Source organism: Orcinus orca, chromosome 12 (genome assembly GCF_937001465.1).
Source record: "Orcinus orca chromosome 12, mOrcOrc1.1, whole genome shotgun sequence".
Lineage (NCBI taxonomy): Eukaryota > Metazoa > Chordata > Mammalia > Artiodactyla > Delphinidae > Orcinus > Orcinus orca.
In genome coordinates, this window is record NC_064570.1 from 69,322,501 (window position 1) to 69,345,924 (window position 23,424).

The 23,424-nt window shown below is 37.8% G+C and overlaps 2 protein-coding genes across 10 annotated transcripts in view; both read left to right on the forward strand.

The window, feature by feature from the left end:
* SYNCRIP (synaptotagmin binding cytoplasmic RNA interacting protein) overlaps positions 1 to 4,591 on the forward strand; it is a 28,984-nt gene extending 24,393 nt beyond the window's left edge. For all 3 annotated transcript variants that reach the window (XM_004270059.4, XM_012533112.3, XM_004270058.4), the window contains one exon: positions 1 to 4,591. This exon is cut by the window's left edge. The gene's annotated coding sequence lies outside the window, so the exon portion shown is untranslated.
* Positions 4,592 to 18,748: 14,157 nt separating this feature from the next.
* SNX14 (sorting nexin 14) overlaps positions 18,749 to 23,424 on the forward strand; it is a 67,250-nt gene continuing 62,574 nt past the window's right edge. For 5 of the 7 annotated variants that reach the window (XM_033428498.2, XM_033428504.2, XM_033428503.2 and 2 more), the window contains exon 1: positions 18,749 to 19,046. In XM_033428498.2, the coding sequence (XP_033284389.1) occupies positions 18,907 to 19,046 (140 nt within the window). In that variant the 5' untranslated portion in view covers positions 18,749 to 18,906. The remainder of the gene's footprint in view (positions 19,047 to 23,424) is intronic. The other 2 variants (XM_004270063.4, XM_033428502.2) reach the window with 1 other exon arrangement.

Genomic DNA, 23,424 nt, shown 5'->3' on the forward strand with positions numbered 1-23,424 from the left:
TATGTGGGATTACACCAGAAGCTTGCAGTGGAGTAATGGTAAGGAAATCAAGCAACCTTAAATATCTCGGCTGTATAGGAGCATATTCTATTGCAGAAGACCTTCCTATGAAGATCATGGAATCAAATACAGGACATTGAACTAATACTTGGACTTTGATATGAATTTCTTTAACAATTTTCTCTGCAGTGCAAGTTATTAAACTAAAGCTACTCTATTTTCCAAATGTGTTCCAACAGAAATTCTTCATAACTTCTAGCATGGTATCTTAATAAAGAATAAAGTTCTTCTCTTTAAAAAATCTGCTCTAAGTAGATTTTTCCCCTGTTTTTTTAAATTAAGGATCCCAGCATTGGTTTTCTGAAATATTCTCTTGAATTTGTGCATTTAAATTTTATTGCAGTGGTATAGATGAATGCCATTGTTGGTATCCTTAAATTTTATTTCTGCTCACCAAGGTTAATCATGATTGTCTATATCTTTTTTATAGTAATCACTTTTGAATTGTGTTCAGATATGCAGTTTCAGGTGTAATCATCAGAGCTGGTTAGTCAGGCATTCCAGATAGTGGTTCTTTTCAGAACCTTTTTTAAAGGGTTGGTTAACTACCTCAGTAGCAGAGGATTGAACTATACCCTGTCTGTACTGTACATAGAAAATCTTTGTAGATAAAAGCAAGGCTTGTTAAATGATATGAGGGTAAGATTTTAATATACCAAATGTAACATTCTTAGTTGCCTTTAGTTTCAGAGGCTTGTAAGACTTCCTCATGACCATCATAACAGGCCTTGCTTTTGTCGTATTTTGTGGCTGAAAAAGCAGCCTTGCTTCTTCAGATATTGTAGTTATTTGGATGTATAATAGTTTAGCAAGATGTTACTTTTGTAAGACATCAGATGTTCAAAAAAGTGCATCCGAACTTGTACTAAATACTGCAGTGTCCCTTTATAAAAAGTCAGACTAAAACTGACAATTGTACAGCGAAGCCTGACATTTGGATATTTTGAAGTTTTTTCATAAATCATAGAAATTAGTATACGGCTGTAGTTTAGCTTTTTAGGTAAAAGGTATGTTTCATTAGTGCATTTCTTATTGCTGATCACTGCAAAAACGTGAATCAGCTTTTCCATTTCTTATGCAGGTCATGATAACTTGTAGAATAGAGTACAATCATTTGTGCTATGTTTTTAATTTTCTAAAGCACCTTGATGACAGTGAGTGTTCAGTGGTGAAGCATCCTCTATTGAATCACCCTCAAAAAATTTTTTGCCAAGTCCTAAATTGATAGTTTAAAGTCAGAAGTGAAATTATAGTTTAATTGAGACTTGGTATAAAGAAATCCCTTTTCCCCTTCCCCAAAGGGATACTGCAGTTATATCACATACCCAATAGGCACCATGATGAAGATCAGAGCTTATACTTAATTAAGGTTTTATACACACCAGTTTCCCCAGTAAATGCAAATTTAACAAGAAAATTAGACATGTCATATGTTCAAACTGCTCATGGCAAACAATCATTTTGCATTCCTGCAAATAAAATTGTTTTATACTGTAAGCTGGAGGCGAGTGTAACTTATTTTTGTAATAAAGTTTTTATTTTTTTTATGTGTCATTAATATAAATGTGTGTTAGTATAGAAATATTCTGGTTTAAAAACTTAGAAATGCACACATTTCAGTATGTTTATTTGTACTTACATAATTTTAGATAGTGGTTGCCAATAGCCTGTATGTTTCACATTAATTGGTTTTTTTTTTATGTTATCTTAATAAACCATTTTAGTATGTTGTATGTCAGTTACTGGGATAGCTGGGACATAGAGTGTAATTTAAAATTTGTCAATAAGTATTCATTGGAATATATGTAAATGTGCCTTGCCGGTTATTGAAACATTACCTACAAAATGAGTATGGGGTGACAAAAATTAGTTCCTGGTGCTTAATGAAACTTTTTGCCACTGATTTTATATATTACCCCGTGCTTTTTTAAAGTACATCTCTCTCAAATCTTAGTGTAAGTTTGAGGGCTACACAGAACATTTACATTTCATTCTAACATATAATGAGTATAATAGGTTGTGGAAAGTGGGTAAACTAAATGTAGCCTTCAGTAAAATTGAATCTCAGTGTAATCCTTGCTGCTGGCATTTCCCAGTTCCAAGGAGTTAAATAAATGATCCCATCAAAGAGGTCATTGCCATGCCTATTGGCACTTTACTGTCATACCCTTTTTAAGGGACACTGTCAAGGTGTTTAAGTTAATTCTCAGAATTATTTGTTGGGATTTTAGAACAAGTTTGTTTGACTTAAGTAAGAACTGCATTGTCAAAGTTGAAAGATGAACATTTTTGTGAGTTCACAAATGTGTTCTTAAGAAAACATTAAAATGTGGAGCTGTGGGTTTCCAAGACTATTTGGCATTCTTAGTTTGGGGATTTGGGAGGGAAAACTGATATTAAAAAATTGTGAAGAATTGATGGGTAATGTAAACAGTGGTGATGAAATATATACACACTCAAGTGAAATCACTTGACAGTGTTCATTTGACTAACTGAATTTAAGCCATTATAATTACTTTTAAAATTAAATAATCATTTGCACTGTTCTGATAATGGGTGCAGTTTTTGAGCAATATAATCAGAGCTAAATATGCATGTAGTGATTAGTGATGTGAACAATTAAGTACTGAGAAGAAATACTAACTGGTATTTTCAAACTTAAATTTCTGTAGTAAAATCAGTATCAAACTCTTATCAGATCAAGGAAAACAGGCAATGCATATAAACATACTTTTGAATGTTGTGTGGCCTATAAAGCAATAATGCAATTTTTATGGAATGTCATGGGATATGAGAAATGGAAATGCAAAAATAACGAATCCTTTAGTAAAAATGTCAACATGTTAAAAAGGGGAATGTTAACTAATGTAGGTTATTGCTATTTGTGATTTGTTTATGGGTTCTTGGCTTTGACAGCTTCAAAGAATGGACAGATGACAAGTTAAAGAAATTTTGTATATATTGTCAAGGAATGGGTCTTAAATCCAAGAGTCAAGTCCCTTCCTTGGGGTGAAAAATGTATCCTTAAAGCATTCTGATTGTTAAAAAAGAAAACTTGAGTTACCTAACCAAAGCAGACGCAAGATTTTGTTTCTGCAGACTACTTGGCAATCAAAAGTGATCATCACTTTAATCAGTTTTTAGAAAGTTGCTTTGTGAGAAACTTGTGTTTGATATATTTTCCCAAACATGAATTTTGTGGAAGGTTTTCCAGCATTGTGACTGAATCAGATGTTAGAAATGGGGGGGTGGTGGATTTAGCACAAAAAGAGCGGTTGCACACTCATGATGGCCACTGTAGCATCATGAGAAATTTACCAATTACTGCAAGTCTGATTTAAGAAAATACACTTTCTTCATGATAAACTAGGAACAACATAGGAATGGATTGGTGGGGTTACCTCGGGCATTCACTTGTATATAGCTATTTGAAAAGACTTGTATGAGGGTGAATATCATCATGCTAGGCAAAATTGTCACATTCAGGACAGCTTTTTTTTGATCACTAAGCCAAAAGTCACTGTTGATCAGAAACATAGCAAAAAAAAACAAAAAAACCCCCAGTATGACATAGTCTATTTAAGGGGAGAAATTAAAAAGTAGAAGGACTTCATGCATTTAGGTGAGGGAGCTATCCCCCTGGAGTAAATGATTGCTCAGGTTCCTAAAACTTCCAAGAATACCCACCATGGTTTGTTTTCTCCCCAGTGATGTACACTGTAAAATTTTTATCTGACTGTAGGAATTCAGTGGTGGGTATAAAATGAATGAATAAAGAAGTAACAGTACATAAAATGAACAGACTTCTGGGGATGGTGTTTCAAAGTGTAGTATTAATTACGCAGTAATACCACTCAATAGGGCATGCCACTACTTTCTTGAGATGCTAATTATAAACCAATGTTTAAAGACATTTTTAACTGTGGGCAAATTAGATGGACTTTTTTGTCTGTCACTTTTTAAAAAAGTACTTAAGATGTAACTTTTATTAGTACCACAGTCTGCCTTCAGTAATATGCCTAAAATATTTTTCAGGACCAGGAGCATTCAGTTGAAAGAAACAAATCTTTTTTATGAATGCAAAACAGTATTATAACTAATGCCCTGGTCCAAAATTAGGTTTTTAATGATATTAACAGTAGTCTGATAAACATTTAGAAGTCTGGCATTGAGAAACAAAAGCTTGTACCTGACTAGTATTTTTATTAAAAAAAAATTAGTTCTGTTAGCTTATTTAAATTCTCTTACATTTATTTATCTGTAGAATTTATATTTATTTCATTCCTTTTATCTCACTGAAAACTGTCTGCAGGCTCTCTGATTTGGATTAGATGTGTGAAGTACTGTCTTTTGCCAAAAACCTCAAATTACCTGTTCTTTTCAACGTAGTGGGTTTGTGCTTGTTTGGAGATCAGTTCAAAAACTATCTGTACTATCTGTACTGCCTCTGATGTTAAGATTTTATGTATAGCATAAGGAAGCTAGCTCTGACTATATTTTCCTAAGAATAAAGACCTATTTTTGTAGCATGTCTTAGGATCTCCAGGAGTCCAAGAATTATTGTGGGTGTCCTCCATCGTTTTTCCTTTAACAGCTTTAAAATAGACACTTGGAATCTTTAGAAGTCTTTCGCCTTTTAATTACTCATACATTCAAAGTAACTAGCCAATGGTACAAACAAATTCCCCAAGATCCCTAATTCAAGCACATGATGGGGAGATGCTGTATAGGATAAATGTATAGTGTTGGTCTCCACTTAATTTTAATTGACGATGAAAATATTCTGTGGTCACACACACGCCGGTGGACTCAATGAAGAAGTTACTGGTAATTTGGCTCTGCTTTTCTGGTAACGTGCCCCCACCATTCAGTGCTGCATTCTCTGTCACTCTGGAGGTTTGGAGATGAGTGACGGAGGTTGTAAGTAATACAGGAGAGGGGAGTGAACAAACTATTTTGCTTTAATAGAATGCTGCACATTTAGGTGACTGCGCAAATGAGATTAGGTAGGTGAAATAGAGCTTAAAATGTGTTCTATTAAGCTAAGTTGGCAAATCATTATCAAAGAATGGGGAACTTTAAATATGTTCAGGAGGTTTTGGTTCAGCCCTAGGATATCTTGGGGGGAGGTAGTGTTGGCCACTTCATGAAGACAAAGATCCTTTTAGGTCAGTGCAGAGTTTGTGTTATGATTGCTAACATTTATACTAATGATTGAAAAAAGTTTTTGTCATTTCAGAATAGTCATGGAAGTTTTATACCTGAAAAATTCTTGTACACTACTAGGGGATTTTGAAAACCATTTACATTGCCTATTTGGCTCCCTGTGCAGATGCCAAACTAGTACTTTTTTTTTCTTGTTCATGTGAAGACTGCTGAATAAGACTTTTTGGGTGAGGGAGAAGTCCCAATAAACCACTTTGGAAATTAGTGTCTTCAACTGTAAGTTTCCTGAAAATTTTTTTTTTAACACAAGCAATAGATCAAGATAAGGTTATTTTAGAATAATTTACTACAGGCTTCAGTGAATACCTGATTTTTTACTTTGTAGAGTGGTTTAAAAACAAGTTCTAATGAGTCTAATCTGAAGCTGCTATCTGTAATGCACATGAATTGTCATTTCTTCACCTTTTTAGGCTTTCAGTCTATTCTGAAAGGATTCTTGTGATACAAAATACGTTTTGGAGAGAATTTTGGGATACCTAAGGGAATTGACATCTGTCATTTATGAACTACAGCCAATTTCTACTTTTCCAAGGCAAAGGACAAAGGTTTTGATGTGGACAAGCCATTACCACCGATTAAGTAAAGAATGTGATTAGGGCGTGTTCACAGTACTAAATGTGTAGAAAAGAGTTGTAGATTCCAAAATCTAGTCTTCCAGGTACAGAAACATACCATGACATAAGAGTTCTAAGATCATTATATCTGGTGTGGCTCTATTGCTGTTAATTTCAAATGAGATGAAGAAATTTGAATAATCATGCCATGTGTATAACAACTTTGCATTTCAACTTGTGTCCTGATTTTTTCCTGTGTGAATTAGAAAATGCCAGTACTGCATCATTTGAACACAAAATTGCTAGAACTAGGTACATCTATGTCATGAGTAAAAACCCTTACGACGTCATTTTTCAAGAGAATATTTTTTAATGGTATTCATGTTGCCTTAATTGGAGGACTCAAAAATTAGGCCTCTAAAACTGCTTTATTTAACGCATGGGAAATTAGAAAAGCATATATACTAATTGTGTTTCTTAGTATACTTAATATTTGGAATGAGCTTGGAGGAAAACCAGAAATGAGCAGTATGTCAAAGGTCATCTATATAAAAATTGGTGGAGTACACTTTTCAGTTCTCTGCAGCCACGTGTGCATATGTAATCGCAGGATAGTTCTGGCAAAATTTAATATCTTCTTGAAATAGTAAAAATTCATGTGAATTTGCATAAGTTGAATTCCTAGGAATCCTTCAACATTGACAGGTGTAATTTCTTCTAGGCACCCTACCTAACTTCAGGTTCATTTATAAATAGAATTAAAGCAGGATGAAAAGCTTTTATTCTAAAATTATACTTTAAGTCTTAGTTGATGGTTTTCTGAGGATCCATTTAGCATTTAGGACAGCAGCAGCAGTTAGGGGCCCAGCAGCAGATGCTGTGGTTTCTTTGGCTTATCCTCCCTGCTGCTTAGTGTCTTTTGATTAGTCTATTTGAAATACTACCACTCCTTGTTCTTTAAAGTTACTGTTTCTTCTCTATATGGTTTCTTTTGCCTCCTAGGATAGAAGCTCCTCCAGGGCAGGGAAATCTTAATTAATGGTGCTAGGCATTTAAAAATATTTTTCAAAATATTTTTTAGTTTGGTGGAAATAAATTTTCAGTTTAGCTTATTTGCTGAATTAGGCTTAATTGTGGCATGTTAACTTGAAGGAATAAAAAGTTTTGAGCCACTTAATTCACAACATGAAAAGCTTAAAAATTAATGAACACGAAATACGTTTTAAGCAAATTAAGATCATGAAGATCCAGATTTAAATCGTCTGACATTAAAAAAGTCTTGAAGGGAGCTGTCGGTTTATAGACTGCATTATTCTTATATCAATTTAATTATTGACAACCCAGCCCAACAATATTTCTTTATGTTGATGTTCAGCTTAATTCCAAGCTGCTGAACAAAACAGTATCCACCTACCAAACGCCATCTATACTTCTTTATGAGGAAGGAGTACTTCAAGATAGAGTTCTTGTTTTGCTGATGAGTCTAGTTGGTTTTGAGTCCATAAAGTTTGTGTAAGGTTCTTAATGTAGAGCACTTTGGAAAGGATATGTAGTGATGCTTGAGAAAAGCATGAAGGCTAGGTAACTATACATTAACGTCTTGAGAAGAGCTATTTCTAAGAGTAATCCGTACTTACTATATTTTAAAATAAAGCCCTGGTTGCATCCATATGAATAGTCTTAATAGGTACCTTACAGTTGGTTGCTGGTTGAAGTTAAATCACTTGAGAAGGGAGGCTCTGAATTTAAGGCATTTTCTCACTACAGTATATATACCTACTTGTTTGAGTATTGATGGATAAAGGTGGTATTTAGACTTAAATATGCTTAGTTGATATTTTAACTTGATAGTACTTTAAAGAAAATTTAAAAGACTTATACCTGGAAAACAAGATAGAACACAGGATGTGAAAGTCTACTTCTCTGCTCACATCCTAGTCAGTTAACAGAGATGAATGACACTGTTTAGTTCTGATTGTAGTTAACCTCATATCTTTTAATTACTAAGTTTAAGCAGTATTTTTTTTACCCCTTGTGAGACATTTGGCTTACTCTAGTCCTCCTTTTTTTTCTGAACTGTTTTAAGTTCAGTCGATTACCTCAACTACACCTAGTACCTGTTTGCTCTTCACTATATGGGGAAACAGCACACTCAATACTTTCTTTTCCTTCATTTCCCAATTCCTGTTAACTATCTTTTCTGTCACTTCTTTTCTTCTGGGGCATATATTGATTTTAAATTTTAGCAGTAGAGCGGGCTCATATTATGTATGGACTGTCTTGCTCACTCTTGAATTCTGTCAGTTTTTAAAAAGATAACCAGTTTCTTAATGCATTGAAATACTACTTCACTTTGGTTATCTACTTTCAGTGCTTTTGATTTTTTTCTCAAATGTTTGGTGATTCTGTTTTTTTCATATTTATGAAAGAAAGATCAAAGTGGTCTGGTGTTCCTGGGCCTATCCACTGAGACAGGTGACTGTAAGTTGTGTGTGTGTGTGTGTGAGAACACAAGGACTAACAGGCTTTATCATTTCCTTGAGGGCAGGCAGGCAGGTAGGCAGGCAAGCTTACCCCTCCAGTGCCAGGAAGCAGAGTGCTCAATTGTAGGAACACTGACTCCTCCTAGGCGGGCGAGTTATTTGCTTTGAGGAGGTGGGTAGACCCTGAAAGCAGGTCTGCAACCCTCAGGCACCTAAATTTCTTCCCTTTCCACTCTTGCTAGCCAGAGGTTTTGCCTTTTCCGGAAGTCACTCATCCCTCCCATGAAAAATGGCTCTTTTTCCTGCAGTCCTCTGGTTGCAAAATGAACATAGCCTCAGTTCTTCATCTTTTGTACTAATTTGTGCAAATTAATATAAAAAGTGATAATTTAAAAATAGAACTGAGTAGTAAAATACAACAGTATGGTGTACACTATCTTAGAAGAAACCACCTTAATCTCTGTATAATCACATGTGACAGCTCATTTAAAATAAATTGTCTCGGAAAAAGTTCGAATAAATCTTACTTGAAAAGAGAACAGCACTTAGCATGCTAATGGGTATATAGAAGACATTTTGTGACTAAGGATGCAAACTTAGTGGCATTCTTGACTGAGCAAAGCAGATTATTTTGAAAGCCCATTTTTGGGGAATAGTACGATAGATTTTACTTTAGCATACAATTTCTGAACACTTAGAAGAAACCATTGAGCAGTATTTTGGTTTATCCCACCCCCCCCCCCTTTTTTTTTTTGGCCACACTGTGTGGCTTGTGGGATCTTGGTTCCCTGACCAGGGATTGATCCCGGGCCAGGGCAGTGAAAGCACCAAAAATCCCTAGACCACCAGGGAACTCCCATTTCCTTTTTTTTTTTCTTTGTCTAGTTACATTTAATACAGCATACCTTCATATATGTTCTTTTACTAGTTAATGAGACTACATTCCTTATTTTGGTAGGGGTCTCAAACCTACCTTTTCCAGATTTGTTGTTCTGGGATTTGGTGAGAGTCCATGTTAACCTACTTGTGGAATATATTCTTTTATACTTTTGTCATATGCTCTGTCTTTGCTGATTAGAGGGTCTAAATCCTTAAAAAGCATTTCCACCTAAATATGGCAATTCAAACATTTTAGATCGTTTTGCCTATCCTTAAGGACCTCTTCCAGGTATGAAAACCATTTATTTTTTTGGCTGCACTGTGTGGCTTGCAGGATATTAGTTCCCCGACCAGGGATTGAACTCGGGCCATGGCAGTGAAAGCGCTGAGTCCTAACCACTGGACCATCAGGGAACTCCTCCCTTAAAACCATTTTTAACAGGTTTTATGATATTAAATATTAATTAGTTGATATCAAGGGAGAAACTGACTTTCGAGGTTTTTGGTACCAAAAATCTTGGCTAAGTTTTGAACTAGTTTCAACTAGTGTACCTAGACTGTTTCAATTAAAATTGATGGACATAAGACACACTAATCTCTTGTATTTATAGGGCTTTCCCATTCTAATAAGACTGATGTAGCCTGTTTATATTCACTTTTCATATAAACTTAGAAAAGTACAGGTTGCTAAAGCAAAAGACTGTGAGTTGATATAGTCTCACAATTTCAATGACTTAGATACTCCCTCTTATTTCCCCAATAGTTTCAGGTGAAAAAATTATTTTTTTCTTAATCATTGAGACATTTAATAAAAGGAACTGAGCAAACACAAATATAACCTCTTTGGTCCTGAGTTTGCTTTCCTGTAAAAAAGATGCTGTTAGACTGTGATATTTTTCTAGCTTTCAGCATTCTATGAGATACAGCTTGTGTTAAAAAAAAAAAATTCTGGGACCTCCCTGGTGGTCTAGTGGTTAAAACTGCTCGCTTCCAATGGAAGTGGCACAGGTTCAATCCCTGGTTGGGGAACTAAGATTCCATGTGTGGTGCAGCCAAAAAATAAAAAATACTTAAAAAAAATTCTGCCTAGATGGTTTTTTGCTTTATTTCATTCATACTTTTGTTGTGAAGACCTAGTTTTACAAAATGCAGGAAATGTTACATTGCTGTTCATTTGCCCTGTAATACCTTACATATTATGAACATTTCCTGGTACATTATTTTTGTGATACTTAGTTACTATTTGAGGGAGAGAGTGGTAAGACAAACCTTTCTCAAAGCCATATATTCTGAGTAATAAAACTCTCAACTCTTCACAGAGCATTATTCAAGTTATTTCCAAGTTCCCTAAATTAGTGTGTTAATGTTGTACTAGTTAAGAGTCAACCTGTGTAAGACGTCAATTAAAATTAGCCATATGGATCTACTTTTGTGCTAGTATGTTTTTTAGGTTTTAGAATTAGTGTTCATTTACTTCGGTCTCTCTTCTGAAATTCTAGGCAAAACTCATTTAGTGTAAAGCTAATAAATATATTAACCTGATCAGGAAATAAAAGACAGTTTAACTGCTAAACCAGCCTCCCAAATTTGCTTTAATAATAATAATGATTCAAATATTTTCTAAAAATTATAGAGTGTAAGTGTTCTCCTAAGCACCAGCAATCGCCTCTTCCTCTCCGCCCCTAGTAAACTGTCTTTAAGTTGAAACACCATGTATTTCATTATCAGGATAAAGCATATTATTGCACCTTTTCCTAGGTAGCGTGGTGATTTTGGAATGATGCCCCTTTTAAGTTGATTTTCCTCTCCCCTCTGTTTTCAAGAACTGTTCACAGGATACCAGTAGGCTGATATGAAAGTTATACTTTTTTAAAGCTTTAGGGAATTTCCTGGCGGTCCAGTGGTTAGGACTTGGCGTTTTCACTGCCGGGGCCCGGGTTTGATCCCTGGTCAGGGAATTAAGATCCCATAATCTGCGAGAAAAGCTTTAACTTCTCTGAGGCATTGAATCACTCTGCTTGAAAAGTTTCCTTGCTACTTTGCTGGTTATCTTAATATTCTCTATCCTGTTCTTATCTGTTCTTATTTCCCGTTTTTCTTCTATACTTGTCTCCTTGATCTCAACTGTATTTCCAGCTTCGTGTCACATCTGTGTGGACTCCTGCTTTAATGTCAGGGTTTGATCTGTTATATGCAGGTTTGCCATTCCAGCTCTTTGCTGTACATGTTAGAGTGCTTTGCTCTGTCAGTGATTATATGCTGTTAATTCATCACATCCAGTTACACTTGATGACTTACTGAATAGGCCTAAAAATCCTCTCTATCCAAGTTCTACTGTACCCTTTGAGAAGTTCAGGTCAGGTCTGGCTGAACTTTATATTTACAAAGATCTTAAGTGGTTCCAGATTTATAAGTGGCACATTATAATGGCTCTCCATATCTATGTCTACAATAGCACTCTCTAGTAAAAATGCAAGCCATATATGTAATTTAAAATTTTATAATTTGGTCTGAGCTCATCCTTCTCACCTTAACCTTCCATTGGTATTGCCTGTAAGCAAACTGCTGGCCTGGTCTTTCTTTGGCTCACTTCACATTTCTGGTGTCTTATTAGTGTGTGTCCCCAACCCACCCTTCCAAGCCAAGCTCTCAAAAATCCTCTTCAGTGAAAATAGTAAAGTCTCCTTGCTGTATGTGCGTTAAAATGATGATCAACAAAGTATCCCTGAGGAACATGTACAGTTAGGGGAACATCAAAAGTCCTGGCTTTCTGGAGTTTATATAAGGGTGTTAGCTGATGTTTTTTCCTTTATTGCTTGTGCAGTAGGTTTGTAACATAGCTATTTATGTATGAGTCAAAACCCCAAATCTACTAACCTCTGATTAAAGGTAACTTTAGGAGCAAAACCATGGTTTTCAAATATTTGGCAATATTTGAAAATCTGGTATCTCTATGCTTTGTAATTGCAAGAAGAATCTTCAGAAACATTTAAATTAATAATATTCATTATATTTAAAACAATAAATTATATTCATTATTGCTGCTACCCTTCAAATTCATTTTCTGTCAACAGTGTATGTGGTAATTACAATTTCCCGTCCTCTACTGTGATCAGTAACAGCTTCATATGCTGCTTTACACAGTGGGAAGCAAGCTATGAAACTCGGCAGAGACTGAATATGTAAGTAGGCTTAAACTAATTTAGGGATAATACGTGATGTGTTATCAACATTTGAAAATCCAGTTCATGAAAAGGACTGCTTAGGTAGGGCTATTTGCTGTTTGTCTCTTAACTCTGAAGCTTTACAAAAATTGCTCCAATCCTACCACCAATGTTTCTGTGGGCATTCTTGGAGAAGCTTTCTTAGTCTTAAGAAATACAAAGAACTGAACGTGAGCTAATCTTTTAAATTACACACACACACACACACACACACACACACACACACACATATATATAAACTGAAAATAGAAGTGATAGAAATGCTCAGTGAACATCTGGGATAGTTCTTAATTATATTGAATAAATAAGTATATATCTTGAACTGTTTTTACAAAATTGAAGAGTATAGGCCATATGACTTTCTGATAATGCTCAAAATTCAGACTGTTTTAAATGTGTTCATCTGAGCTAAAAACCCTAAATTTAAATGGTAACTGTCTTTCAATATACAAGGGCAATTTTCCAATAAAAATTTTTTTAGTAAGAATTTCCAATTTACTTATTCAATATTTCTACTTAGATATACTGTACTGAGTTGTGGGGTTTTCTTATTTTGTTTATTTTTGGCTGTGTTGGGTCATCGTTGCTATGCGTGGGCTTTCTCTAGTTGCGGCGAGCGGGGGCTACTCTTAGTTGCAGTGCGCAGGTTTCTCATTGCGGTGGCTTCTCTTGTTGGGAGCACGGACTCTAGGTGCGCGGGCTCAGTAGTTGTGGCACACGGGCTTCGTTGCTCCATGACACGTGCGTGGGATCTTCCTGGACCAGGGCTTGAACCCGTGACCCCTGCATTGGCAGGCGGATTCTTAACCACTTCGCCACCAGGTAAGCTCTGTGGGTTTTTTTTAATGTTTGTTTTTGATTGATTGTTTAATAACTGGAATCAGTTTACCAAAATACAGAAAGTTTCTTTTTAAAAGTGAAGATAAAAATTGATTTTAACTATTTTGGTAGCAACCTTACTAGAACTGGAATTGAAGTACCGATATTAGTGATCTTCACAATTCTGAACCAACCCTACCTAGCTGTATGGTGGTTTATATGTACCATGTCAAAGTGCTTTTGTTTTTGTATTTTAGAAAACAGCTACTGAGAGGTAAGAGGAACGACTGCAAAGACTTTCCAGAATATTTTCAGGAGTTACTGAAATCAGTTGAAAGCTGTACTTAAACATCTGAATATAGTTAGCATTTTTCCTTTATGAAAGAAAGCTATTGTGTCCATAGTAAACATAAGAAATGAGGTGGAATGCTTTACTTATTTAAAGGATAACTTTAAGTAACTTTTTAAAAAAATTTTATTTTGGGCTTTGTTGGGTCTTCGTTGCTGCACGCGGGCTTTCTCTAGTTGCAGAGAGCGGGGACTACTCTTCGTTGCGGTGCACAGGCTTCTCATTGCGGTGGCTTCTCTTGTTGCGGAGCACGAGCTCTAGGCGCCTCGGCTTCAGTAGTTGCAGTGCACGGGCTCTAGGGCATGCGGGCTTGAGTAGTTGCAGCGTGTGGGCTCAGTAGTTGTGGCTCGCGGGCTCTAGAGCACAGGCTCACTAGTTGTGGCACATGGGCTTAGTTGCTCCGTGGCATGTGGGATCTTCCCGGACCAGGGATTGAACCCCTGTCCCCTACATTGGTAGGTGGATTCTTAACCACTGCGCCACCGGAGAAGTCCCTATGTAACTTTAAAAAAACTTTTTAGATGAGAAAGACATTGGCCATCTTATACAAAGAGTAGCAGTATTAGATTATAAGTGCCTTTTCCAATCTTTAACATTTATCAACAGGCAGATGGATATATTTTCAGTTCCTAATCAGTTAATAATTTATATTTTCTGAAGTTATGACCTGTTAACATCAAAGTGAGGTTTAAGAGGATGGTTATTCCAACATATCTTAGAAATAAGATGACAAACATTAAATGCTTCATTTTTGTTGCTAAGATAAAATGAGACCGCCCAGAATTTCATGCTCAAACAGCTTTTATCCAGAGAGTATCTCTTTGATCCACTGGTTCTGTAAAGCTGTAGTTCTTCATATCTTACCATTGGAAGTTTTACTTCATGATCACACAAAAAAGTGGGGGTTAAATATGGAAATCGTAACTGCATTTTGAACATCTTGCACTCCCATCCAAAAATCCCTTAATGCTCCTCCTTGAATTGTACAGTCTCCATTGTAATGAGTTTCCTTTTTTTGAAAATCAAGGAAAGGAACATTTCTCGAAGTATAAAAGGCAGTTTAATGGTTCCTGTTACAGGTATTATTATGTCCAGAAGTTGATACATAGGGATAGGTTGTGGGGAGAAGAGGGTATTATGAAATGTAAAATTAAGACTGTAAAAGTAACATTACAAATGCCACAAAAGGTAAAACAAGAACCTTGATGCTTTGAGACTCGGGGGCAGAGGGTGTGGGGGGGCGGAGGAACTGGGGTTCGGAAATGCCAAACCTGTGACAGGAAAGCATACTCCAAATTACAGGAGGCAGCTGTGAGAGGGAGGGACTGAATGGCTCCAAGGGGTAGTGGGTAAGTATGCCTCTATCCTTTTCCTGACACATATGCCACACAACCATTGGCCCTTGACAGTTAAAGCCTGGTGTACATTCAGGGTCCTCAGCGTTAAGTAGGCCCAATCACTGGGATTCAGGTAGTCAACACCATCTTTTCAGATTCCTGTACCAATGTAAAAAGCAATTTATGCAGTTTGTTGGTGGGCTGGGGGAATCAGGTTTAATCAGGTAGAAGCATTTTAAATACTTTGCCTAGTGCTGCATAACTGCTGAAAATTAGGTGAAAGCAAAGAGATAAATCCTAGTCTGCTCAAATTATTGTCTTCCCAGAGGACTTTCCTGATCCTCACCAGCTGAAAATTTCCCTTTCCCCTCACCTGTCATTAAAAAAGACTTCTATTATTACAGACTTTATATATAAATATGTCCTGTGTGATATATTATTTTTCATGTGTGACACATTATTTTTCATGTGTGACATGTCTCCTTCGCTAGATTGTAAGCCTTTGGAGGTCAGAAAACACCGAAATCATTGGTTCTACCACTGCATTTAGTACAGTGCCTTATACTTATTTGCTAATAAATATTCATTAAAATAATGGAGATATTGTACTTTGGTGTTTATGAGCCCTTTAGATGAATGCGTTATCAACTATTTTTTACTTTTTGTAGTCTGCAAATGTTCTCCTAGCATATGTGATAATTGTGGCATTTATAAAAAGTCTACACATTAAGTTGTACTGGCCCCTCCACAGCTAACACTAGTCTGGAGCAGCACCGTCTAGTAGAAGCACAATCCACATATGTAATTCAAAATTTTCTAGTTGCCACATTACAAAAATAAGAAACACAAGAGATTAATTTTTAGCCCATTATTTCCAAAATATCGTTTAACATGTAATCAGCTTTTAAAAGTTTAGATACTTTATATTCTTGTTTTCATGCTAAGCTTTCAAAGTCTGATGGTGTGTTTTACACGAATAACACATGTCAATTCAAACTAGCCACATTTCAAGTGCTCAATAGCCAGATACTGGCTAGCGGCTACAGTATTGCACAGTGCAGGTCTAACACTTGAGGGCAGGCAATAAAAACCGCTTTGGAAAAAAAAAAACGCTTTGGACCTCAGTTTCCTGTAAGGTATCTCATAGCTTTGGTTTCATGTCATTGTCATGTTACGTTGTTGAAATCCAAATAAAGCTAATTGACTTGACTTTTTTTGTCATGTTTATAAATCCATAAAATAAAACTTTTTGTATTAGGCATTGTACAAAGACATTTAATAGGCACTTTCCACCCAATTTAATCTTCCTTAAAACTTCTGAGGAAGGTAACTGTTTAGAGTTGAGGATTCCAGGTTTGAGATATATCAAGTTAACCTTGCTCAAAGAATTTGCCAGTAGAAGGTGAAGCTGATTTCAGAACCAGGATTGATTACGGATATCTCATATTCCCACTAGGAAGTTCGTATCTTTTAATAAAAAGTTGGAAAAAAAAATTCAAGCTCTGTGTATGAGTGCTGACGTGTATACCAGACCATAAGTTTAAAGAGAAAACATTTGATGGAGTAAAAATTTTATTTCATTAGATGAAGTTGGATCAATAGGAATTTTTTTCTTCTTTTAGGTGGGGATTTTGTAAAATTTTCTTATAGCATAAGTTTATTTTTATTTTTTCCTTTTCTGAGCATAAGAGCAATATGAAAATTTAAATTGGTCTATTGTCTAGTTAGCTTATTCTAATTGCCCCTTCAAAGAAAATCATATGGGAAAGGAGTTTTAGTTGGATGTTGTAAAGATGTCTAATATGAAAGAACAGAAAACATTTTATCATTAAAATGTACTGGCTCTCAGTGAAAAGTTGAACAGGAATTTTAGAATGAGCCTATAAAGAAGCAAAAATTTTTTTTTTTTTTTTTTTTTTTTTGCGGTACGCGGGGCTCTCACTGTTGTGGCCTCTCCCATTGTGGAGCACAGGCTCCGGACGCGCAGGCTCAGCGGCCATGGCTCAAGGGACCAGCCGCTCCGCGGCATGTGGGATCTTCCCTGACCGGGGCACGAACCCGTGTCCCCTGCATTGGCAGGCGGACTCTCAACCACTGCGCCACCAGGGAAGCCCAAGAAGCAAAATTTTTAAACAGAAAAAGAATGATTGGCAATGTAACTTCCCAACAAGTTTAATAAAGTAACTTACCCAATTATAAAGTACTCAAGTCCACAGTAGGCACTTGATGCATGTAGATTAATTCAACATACACCTTTTATTTATACTTCAGTTTAGCCCTAGAATGTTCATATAAACGAGGGGTTATACGTAGTTCAAAGACACTAAAAAAAAAAAAAAGAAAAAGTGAAACAAACGTTTATGTACCTCAAAAAAAAAAAAAAGCCCTAAGCTTTCCAATGATGTTGTTACAGAGTAATCCTACAATATATTTGCGATGTTAGTTTAAACAATACCTAACGATGAGGATCAGTGAAATTAATACTTTTATACCATTGTGGAACTGGCTAACCATTCTAGGAAGAACTTTGACAGTATGTATCATGTTCTTACTCTTTGATCCAGCAATTGTACTGATGTTGATCCTAAAGAAGTTATTAGAAATGTGTATAATTTGTGATCAAGGGTGGGAATACTCATAATATCAGTGAAATTAAATGGCATTAATAAAGGATGGTACATTCTGAAGGAAAGTAATGCATAAAGATGATCCATGTATTCGGAATAATAACATGGGAAAATAGTCATTAAACTGTCCATACACCATGGTTTTTATGTTTTTAGAAAATCATTTCTGAACCTGTCTGTCTGTCTCCGCACTTTGGAGGGTAAGATACTAAGAAAGAGAAAAGACATACAGCATGAGAACCGGCTCTGGGGTTAAATGGCTTCCAACCCCGGGTTCGCTAGCAGTATGATTCTGAGCAAGTTCCTCTCCCCCTCAGTAATGTCAGTAATCTAGCTGTAAAATAGGAAAAACCAGAGTACCTCTATCCGGAGGTGAATGTGTGAAGGTTAAACGAAAGTGCTTAGCGCGCCGCCTAAGTAAATTTTACTTATTATTACGATACTGTCTTCCTGCATCTGTCAAAGCAGCGGAGAATACGGAAATTAAAATTTAGAAATGTGATGCCTTACTAAAGCGAAAGCCGCAGGACACTCTACAAGAGGTATGCAACCTAACCTTTCAAGCTGCCTCACCCAAACACCTGGGTTCTGGTTAGGCCCGCGGGGCTGTAGTGAACTGAGGTCTGCCTCGCCCGTGAGCACGTAAAAGATGCTTTCTCGCAGGGCTAGCGTCCCGGTGGGTTGGACTCTTCCGTGTTCCAGGGTTGTTTTACTCACCCACGCGCGGCCCGTGCAAAATAAGGACTGAGAGGTGTCCCCCCTCCTCCCATTTGGGCGTCATGCAAACCTTGGACCTGTCCCCACGTAGAGCTGAGCTTACGGAGTGGAGGCGTGGAGAGTGCTGGGGGGCGCGTCACAAAGACTACAGTCCCCAGCGGCCCGCGAGCTCAGGGAGTCCCGCAGGCAGGGCCCGACGGCTGCGGGCGGCTGCAGTTTCTCCTGTGCTCGGGCACAACCTTCTGTTTTTCCTCCGCAATACAGGCGGTTACTGGGTGCTGCAGCTTCCCCCCGATTTCCGAAAAGGGCCGGTAGCTGGGGAACGGGGCCCTCCACCGGAGGCCGGCGCGTGGCTCCTACCCGGGGGCTGAGCAGCGGGACCGACAGGCCTTGCGCGGGGTGACGGCGGACACGTCGTACGGCTGAACCCCAGGCGGATGGGGGCGCGGTCGCGCACGCGCGGCGGAGCCCGTGGGCGGGGCTTTGGGCAGCTGCAGCCGGCGGACCGTCCGCCGGTCGCCGGCTGTCTGGGTCCGCTGCCCGGCCCGGGGGCGGAGACGCGGGAGGTTGATGGGGGGTCGCCTCGACCTCAGCCTCAGTCTGTAGTGCAGCTTCAGCCACGCCGACGGAGATGGCGCCCTGGGTGCGGACGTTAGGAGAGAAGCTGAAGCAGCGTCTGCGGCTGGACGTAGGACGCGAGATCTGTCGCCAGTACCCGATGTTCTGCTTCCTGCTGCTCTGCCTCAGCGCCGCCTCCCTGCTCCTCAACAGGTAACGCGGCGGCGCCGAGCCAGCCGGGCGGGGGGCAGATGGCAGCTCTCCTCCGAAACTGCGGACGCAGGCCGCGTTGCATCGCTGCGCGGAGAACGTCGGGCTGCGCAGCTGCGGGACGTGGGGCCGCCTGCGGGGCCTCAGGGGAGAGCGGCTCGGGGAAGCCGGGCTGGGCGCCGGAGCCCGGAAGTGCGGGCAGGGTTGGGCTCGAGTACCCCCTCTCCCAAGGCCTCGCCTCCTCAGCCACCGGGACCCCATTCGTCCCTTGTTTTCACCCATTTTTTAAAACCTGGGCCTCCATCAACGATGCTTTTCGGAATGAAATCTGTCCGGGCGTTACGGTCAGCTGATAGAGGAGGGTGCAAGGTCCTGTCGCAGTCGCAGGTTTAGACGCACTCCCCTAGCTCTCATCGCGCGCGCGCACGCCCACCCACAATATAGATCACAGTCGATCACGGCTTTTCCCGCAGTGTTGTTGATTACAGCGCAAGGTCGTAAAGATTTTCTGAACCCAAGTCAGAAAGCAAAATAGTACCATCATCTCTAGAATAGTTTTAAAGGGAAGACTGAAAAGTAAAATTGGTAAATTTAATTGACATTTTGAAAACGGAAGGTTCTGCCCCTGAAATAAACTGGTAGATTTTCTAGAAACGGTAGCGATGATATAGGAAGTAGTGGAGAAATGTTCCTTTAGAATTCTTCAGATTTGCATTCGGTGGAAAGAAATCTGAGACAGTTGTCAGCGACAGCATCTGCATGCTGTTTCCTCTGATGTTTCGAGCGTGCAGCCATCCTTACTCTTTATCTGGAAGTAGTTAATCCCCAAGGATAGGAACGGGGAAGCATTCACAAGAAATTTGGTAGTTTAATTTTGCTCTAAGATAACCGTTTCCTGTGACTGTGTTGAAGTTGGGTTTCTTCCCTGGCCTCTTTGCTTTCTTGTTAGTTAACTCTGAGTTTATATAATATTAGGTTTAAACAGCGATTGATATTACTGGAAAATGTACTTTGATTGTCATGGCAAGATGTTTGATTGTAAGAGTATGGAAGAAGTGGAATCCTTAAGAGAGTGGAAAATATTAAGTACTTACTTGCTTTGTCATCTGGAAGGTATTTCAAGCCAGATTAACAGGTTTAGTCTGAAAAACATGTAAACTTTATACGATTATTAAGTTTTGTCCAGGGATTCTTACTTGTCTTCTTTGGGAGTCGGGTCAGTTTAGGTCTCTAAAGTAGGGCAACTATGTAGGAGCAGGTTTAACTAGATTTCCAACTTAATCATAGCATCCAGTGTTCTATGTTGTTAAGGAGTCATAGGATAGCGTCAGGTCTGTATAACATCTGATCTCTGTACCCTGTATTTGTGTTATGCAAAGAAAGAAGGAAATAACACATAAGTGTTATCTCTGAGTGGTTGGATTTATGAATGAAATTGTTTTCGCATACATGGCACATCTATTCAGAAATTTAAAAATATATATGTATGTGTATATAATGCAGAAAACATTGGGGGCATAACTATGGAACTAGAAAAAAATGAGAAGATATGCTTTGTACATATGTTCAACAAATGATTTCTGTACAGGCATTTCACCAGTTAAGTTTTAGAAATAACTTTAAAAGAAATTTTCAGTTTAAAATCTCCCCTGGTTGGGAATTCCCTGGCAGTCCAGTGGTTAGGACTCCGTGCTTCCACTGCTGGGGGCCTGGGTTCGATCCTTGGTCGGGGAATTAAGATCCACTGCAACATTTAAAATGGATAACCAACAGGGACCTTCTGTATAGCACAGGAACTCTGCTCAATACTATGTAACAACCTAAATGGGGCAAGAATATGAAAAAGAGTGGATACATGTATATGTATAACTGAATCACTTTGCTGTACACCTGAAACTATCACAACATTGTTAATCAACTATACCCCAATATAAAATAAAAAGTTAAAAAAAAATACCACAAGCCACCTGGTAGAGCCAAAAAAAAACCCCTCCAAAAAAACCCACAAAACCCCCCCACACACACACAAAACAACAAAACAACAACAAAAACCACACAAAAAAACCCAAGCAAACAAAAACTCCCCTGGTTAGTATGGTTAAACTTAGACTAATACTCTTTTTTTTTTTTTTTTTTGGCTGTGTTGGGTCTTCGTTGCTGCACAGGCTTTCTCTAGTTGCGGTGAGCAGGGGCTGCTCTTAGTTGCAGTGTGCAGTCTTCTCATTGCGGTGGTTTCTCTTGTTGCGGAGCTCGGGCTCTAGGCACGTGGGCTTCAGTAGTTGCAGCGTGTGGGCTCAGTAGTTGCAGCAGGTGGGCCCTAGAGTGTGCAGGTTTCAGTAGTTGTGGCGCACGGGCTTAGTTGCTCTGCAGCATGTGGGATCTTCCTGGAGCAGGGTTCGAACCCGTGTCCCCTGCATTGGCAGGCAGATTCTTAACCACTGCACCACCAGGGAAGTCCCGGACTAATACTCTTTTTGAAATTAATTTTTTCTCTAGTTGTCTTGAAACTTTAACTCCTAAAGAACTCTCAAGGTGTTATTTAGCATATAAAATTTTCTTTCAATATGCATTAAAATTATGAATCTTATCTGTGGAAAGATAAATGGATATAACCTTTGGACCATTGTAACTGATTTATGGGAAGAGTAGAGTAACATACTTTATATATTTCAAATTATGATATCACCTTTGCAGTATTGTTGGGATAAATTAAGAGCATAGATACAATTGTATATAGATTTGTTGGCCAGTCATAGGATTGAATATTTGAGTATTATAATTAGGAACATTTTAAGTTAATCCTAATAATAATGGTAATAGTTATAATAGATAACATTTTGTGAGTACTTTGTTTGGCTCAGGTATTGTGTTAAGAGTTTTCATTTATTATTATTATTATTTGTATAGATTTTTTCCTAGCGTTTAACTGTAATTGAGGTTTTTAAAAAATATATTTATTTATTTTTGGCTGCGCTAGGTCTTAGTTGTGGCAGGTGGGCTCCTTAGTTGCAGCTCGCCAGTTCCTTTGTTGCGGCATGCATGTGGGATCTAGTTCCCTGACCAGGGATTGAACCTGGGCCCCCTGCATTGGGAGCATGCAGTCTTATCCACTTTGCCACCAGGGAGGTCCCCTTCATTTATTATTGAGGCAATTTATTGATGTGGTTGAAAGTTTTGAATCTGAAGCTTGATTGTAAGAATTTTATTCTGACTCCTCCTTTAACTAGTTATATGACTTTGGATAAGTAATCTAATTTTTATCTGTCCCAGTCCCGTAATCTGTAAAATGGGCATAATACTAGTACCTACATTATACGGTTACTTTGATGAGTTAAGTGGGTTAACACATGGAAAGTGCTTAGAATGGTGCTCAGCACATGTGCTTTTATTAAATGTTAGCAGTTATTTTTGTCTTATTTATCCTCACAACACTGTGAAGTAGGTACTGTTACTAGCCTCAGTGACTGTTTTTATGAGATATAACTTACAGAAAAGTGTATAACACCTACGTAATTGTATAGTTCTGTGAATTTTAAAATATAGCTCCCCATGTAACCACCACTCAGATCAAGATGTAAAACATTTTTAGCAACTTAGTAGGCTCCCTTGTCAATAACCTTCTCCTTGTCATGTATCAGTTTTGTTTTTGAACTTCATATTAATGGAATCATATGGTCTTGTATCTGGTTCCTTTTTCTCAACTCTCCTTTTGAGATTTATCCATATTGTTGCATATATCAGTAGTTATTCTTTTTTGTTATTGTGTCGTATTCCATTGAGACTATGCCACACTTTGTCCATTCTTTTGAAAGGCATTCGAATTGTTTACAGTCTTTGGCTATTATGAATAATGCTTCTGTGAATATTCTAATATGTATTTCTTTTGATAGACATATGTACTTATTTCTTTTGGGTTTATATACCCATAAATGAAAATGCTTAATCATAGCATATACATTTGTTTAACTTAAGTAGATACTGCCAGACAGTTTTCCAAAGTGGTTATACCAATTTTACTCTTGCCAAAAATGTTTTACAGTTCTGTCTGATATGGTTTATAGGTTTAGTTTAGCCATTTTAGTGAGTGTATAGTGGTAGCTCATTGTAGTTTTAATTTGCAGCTCCCTGATTAGCCCCATTTTACAAATAAGCAAACTGAAGCCTAGAGTTGTTCAATAACTTTCTCAGGCTCATAGATAGTAGCAAAATGGGATTCTAATGTAGATCGTTCTGATTTAGAAGCCCAGACTTTTAAAATTACATTAAAAAGACATTGTTAAGAAGAAATACTTATTATTGATAACTTTCTAAATAACATTGACTCATATAAACTGTAAAGAAGTCAGAAAATAGAAATATAAAGACGACGTTAAAAATCACT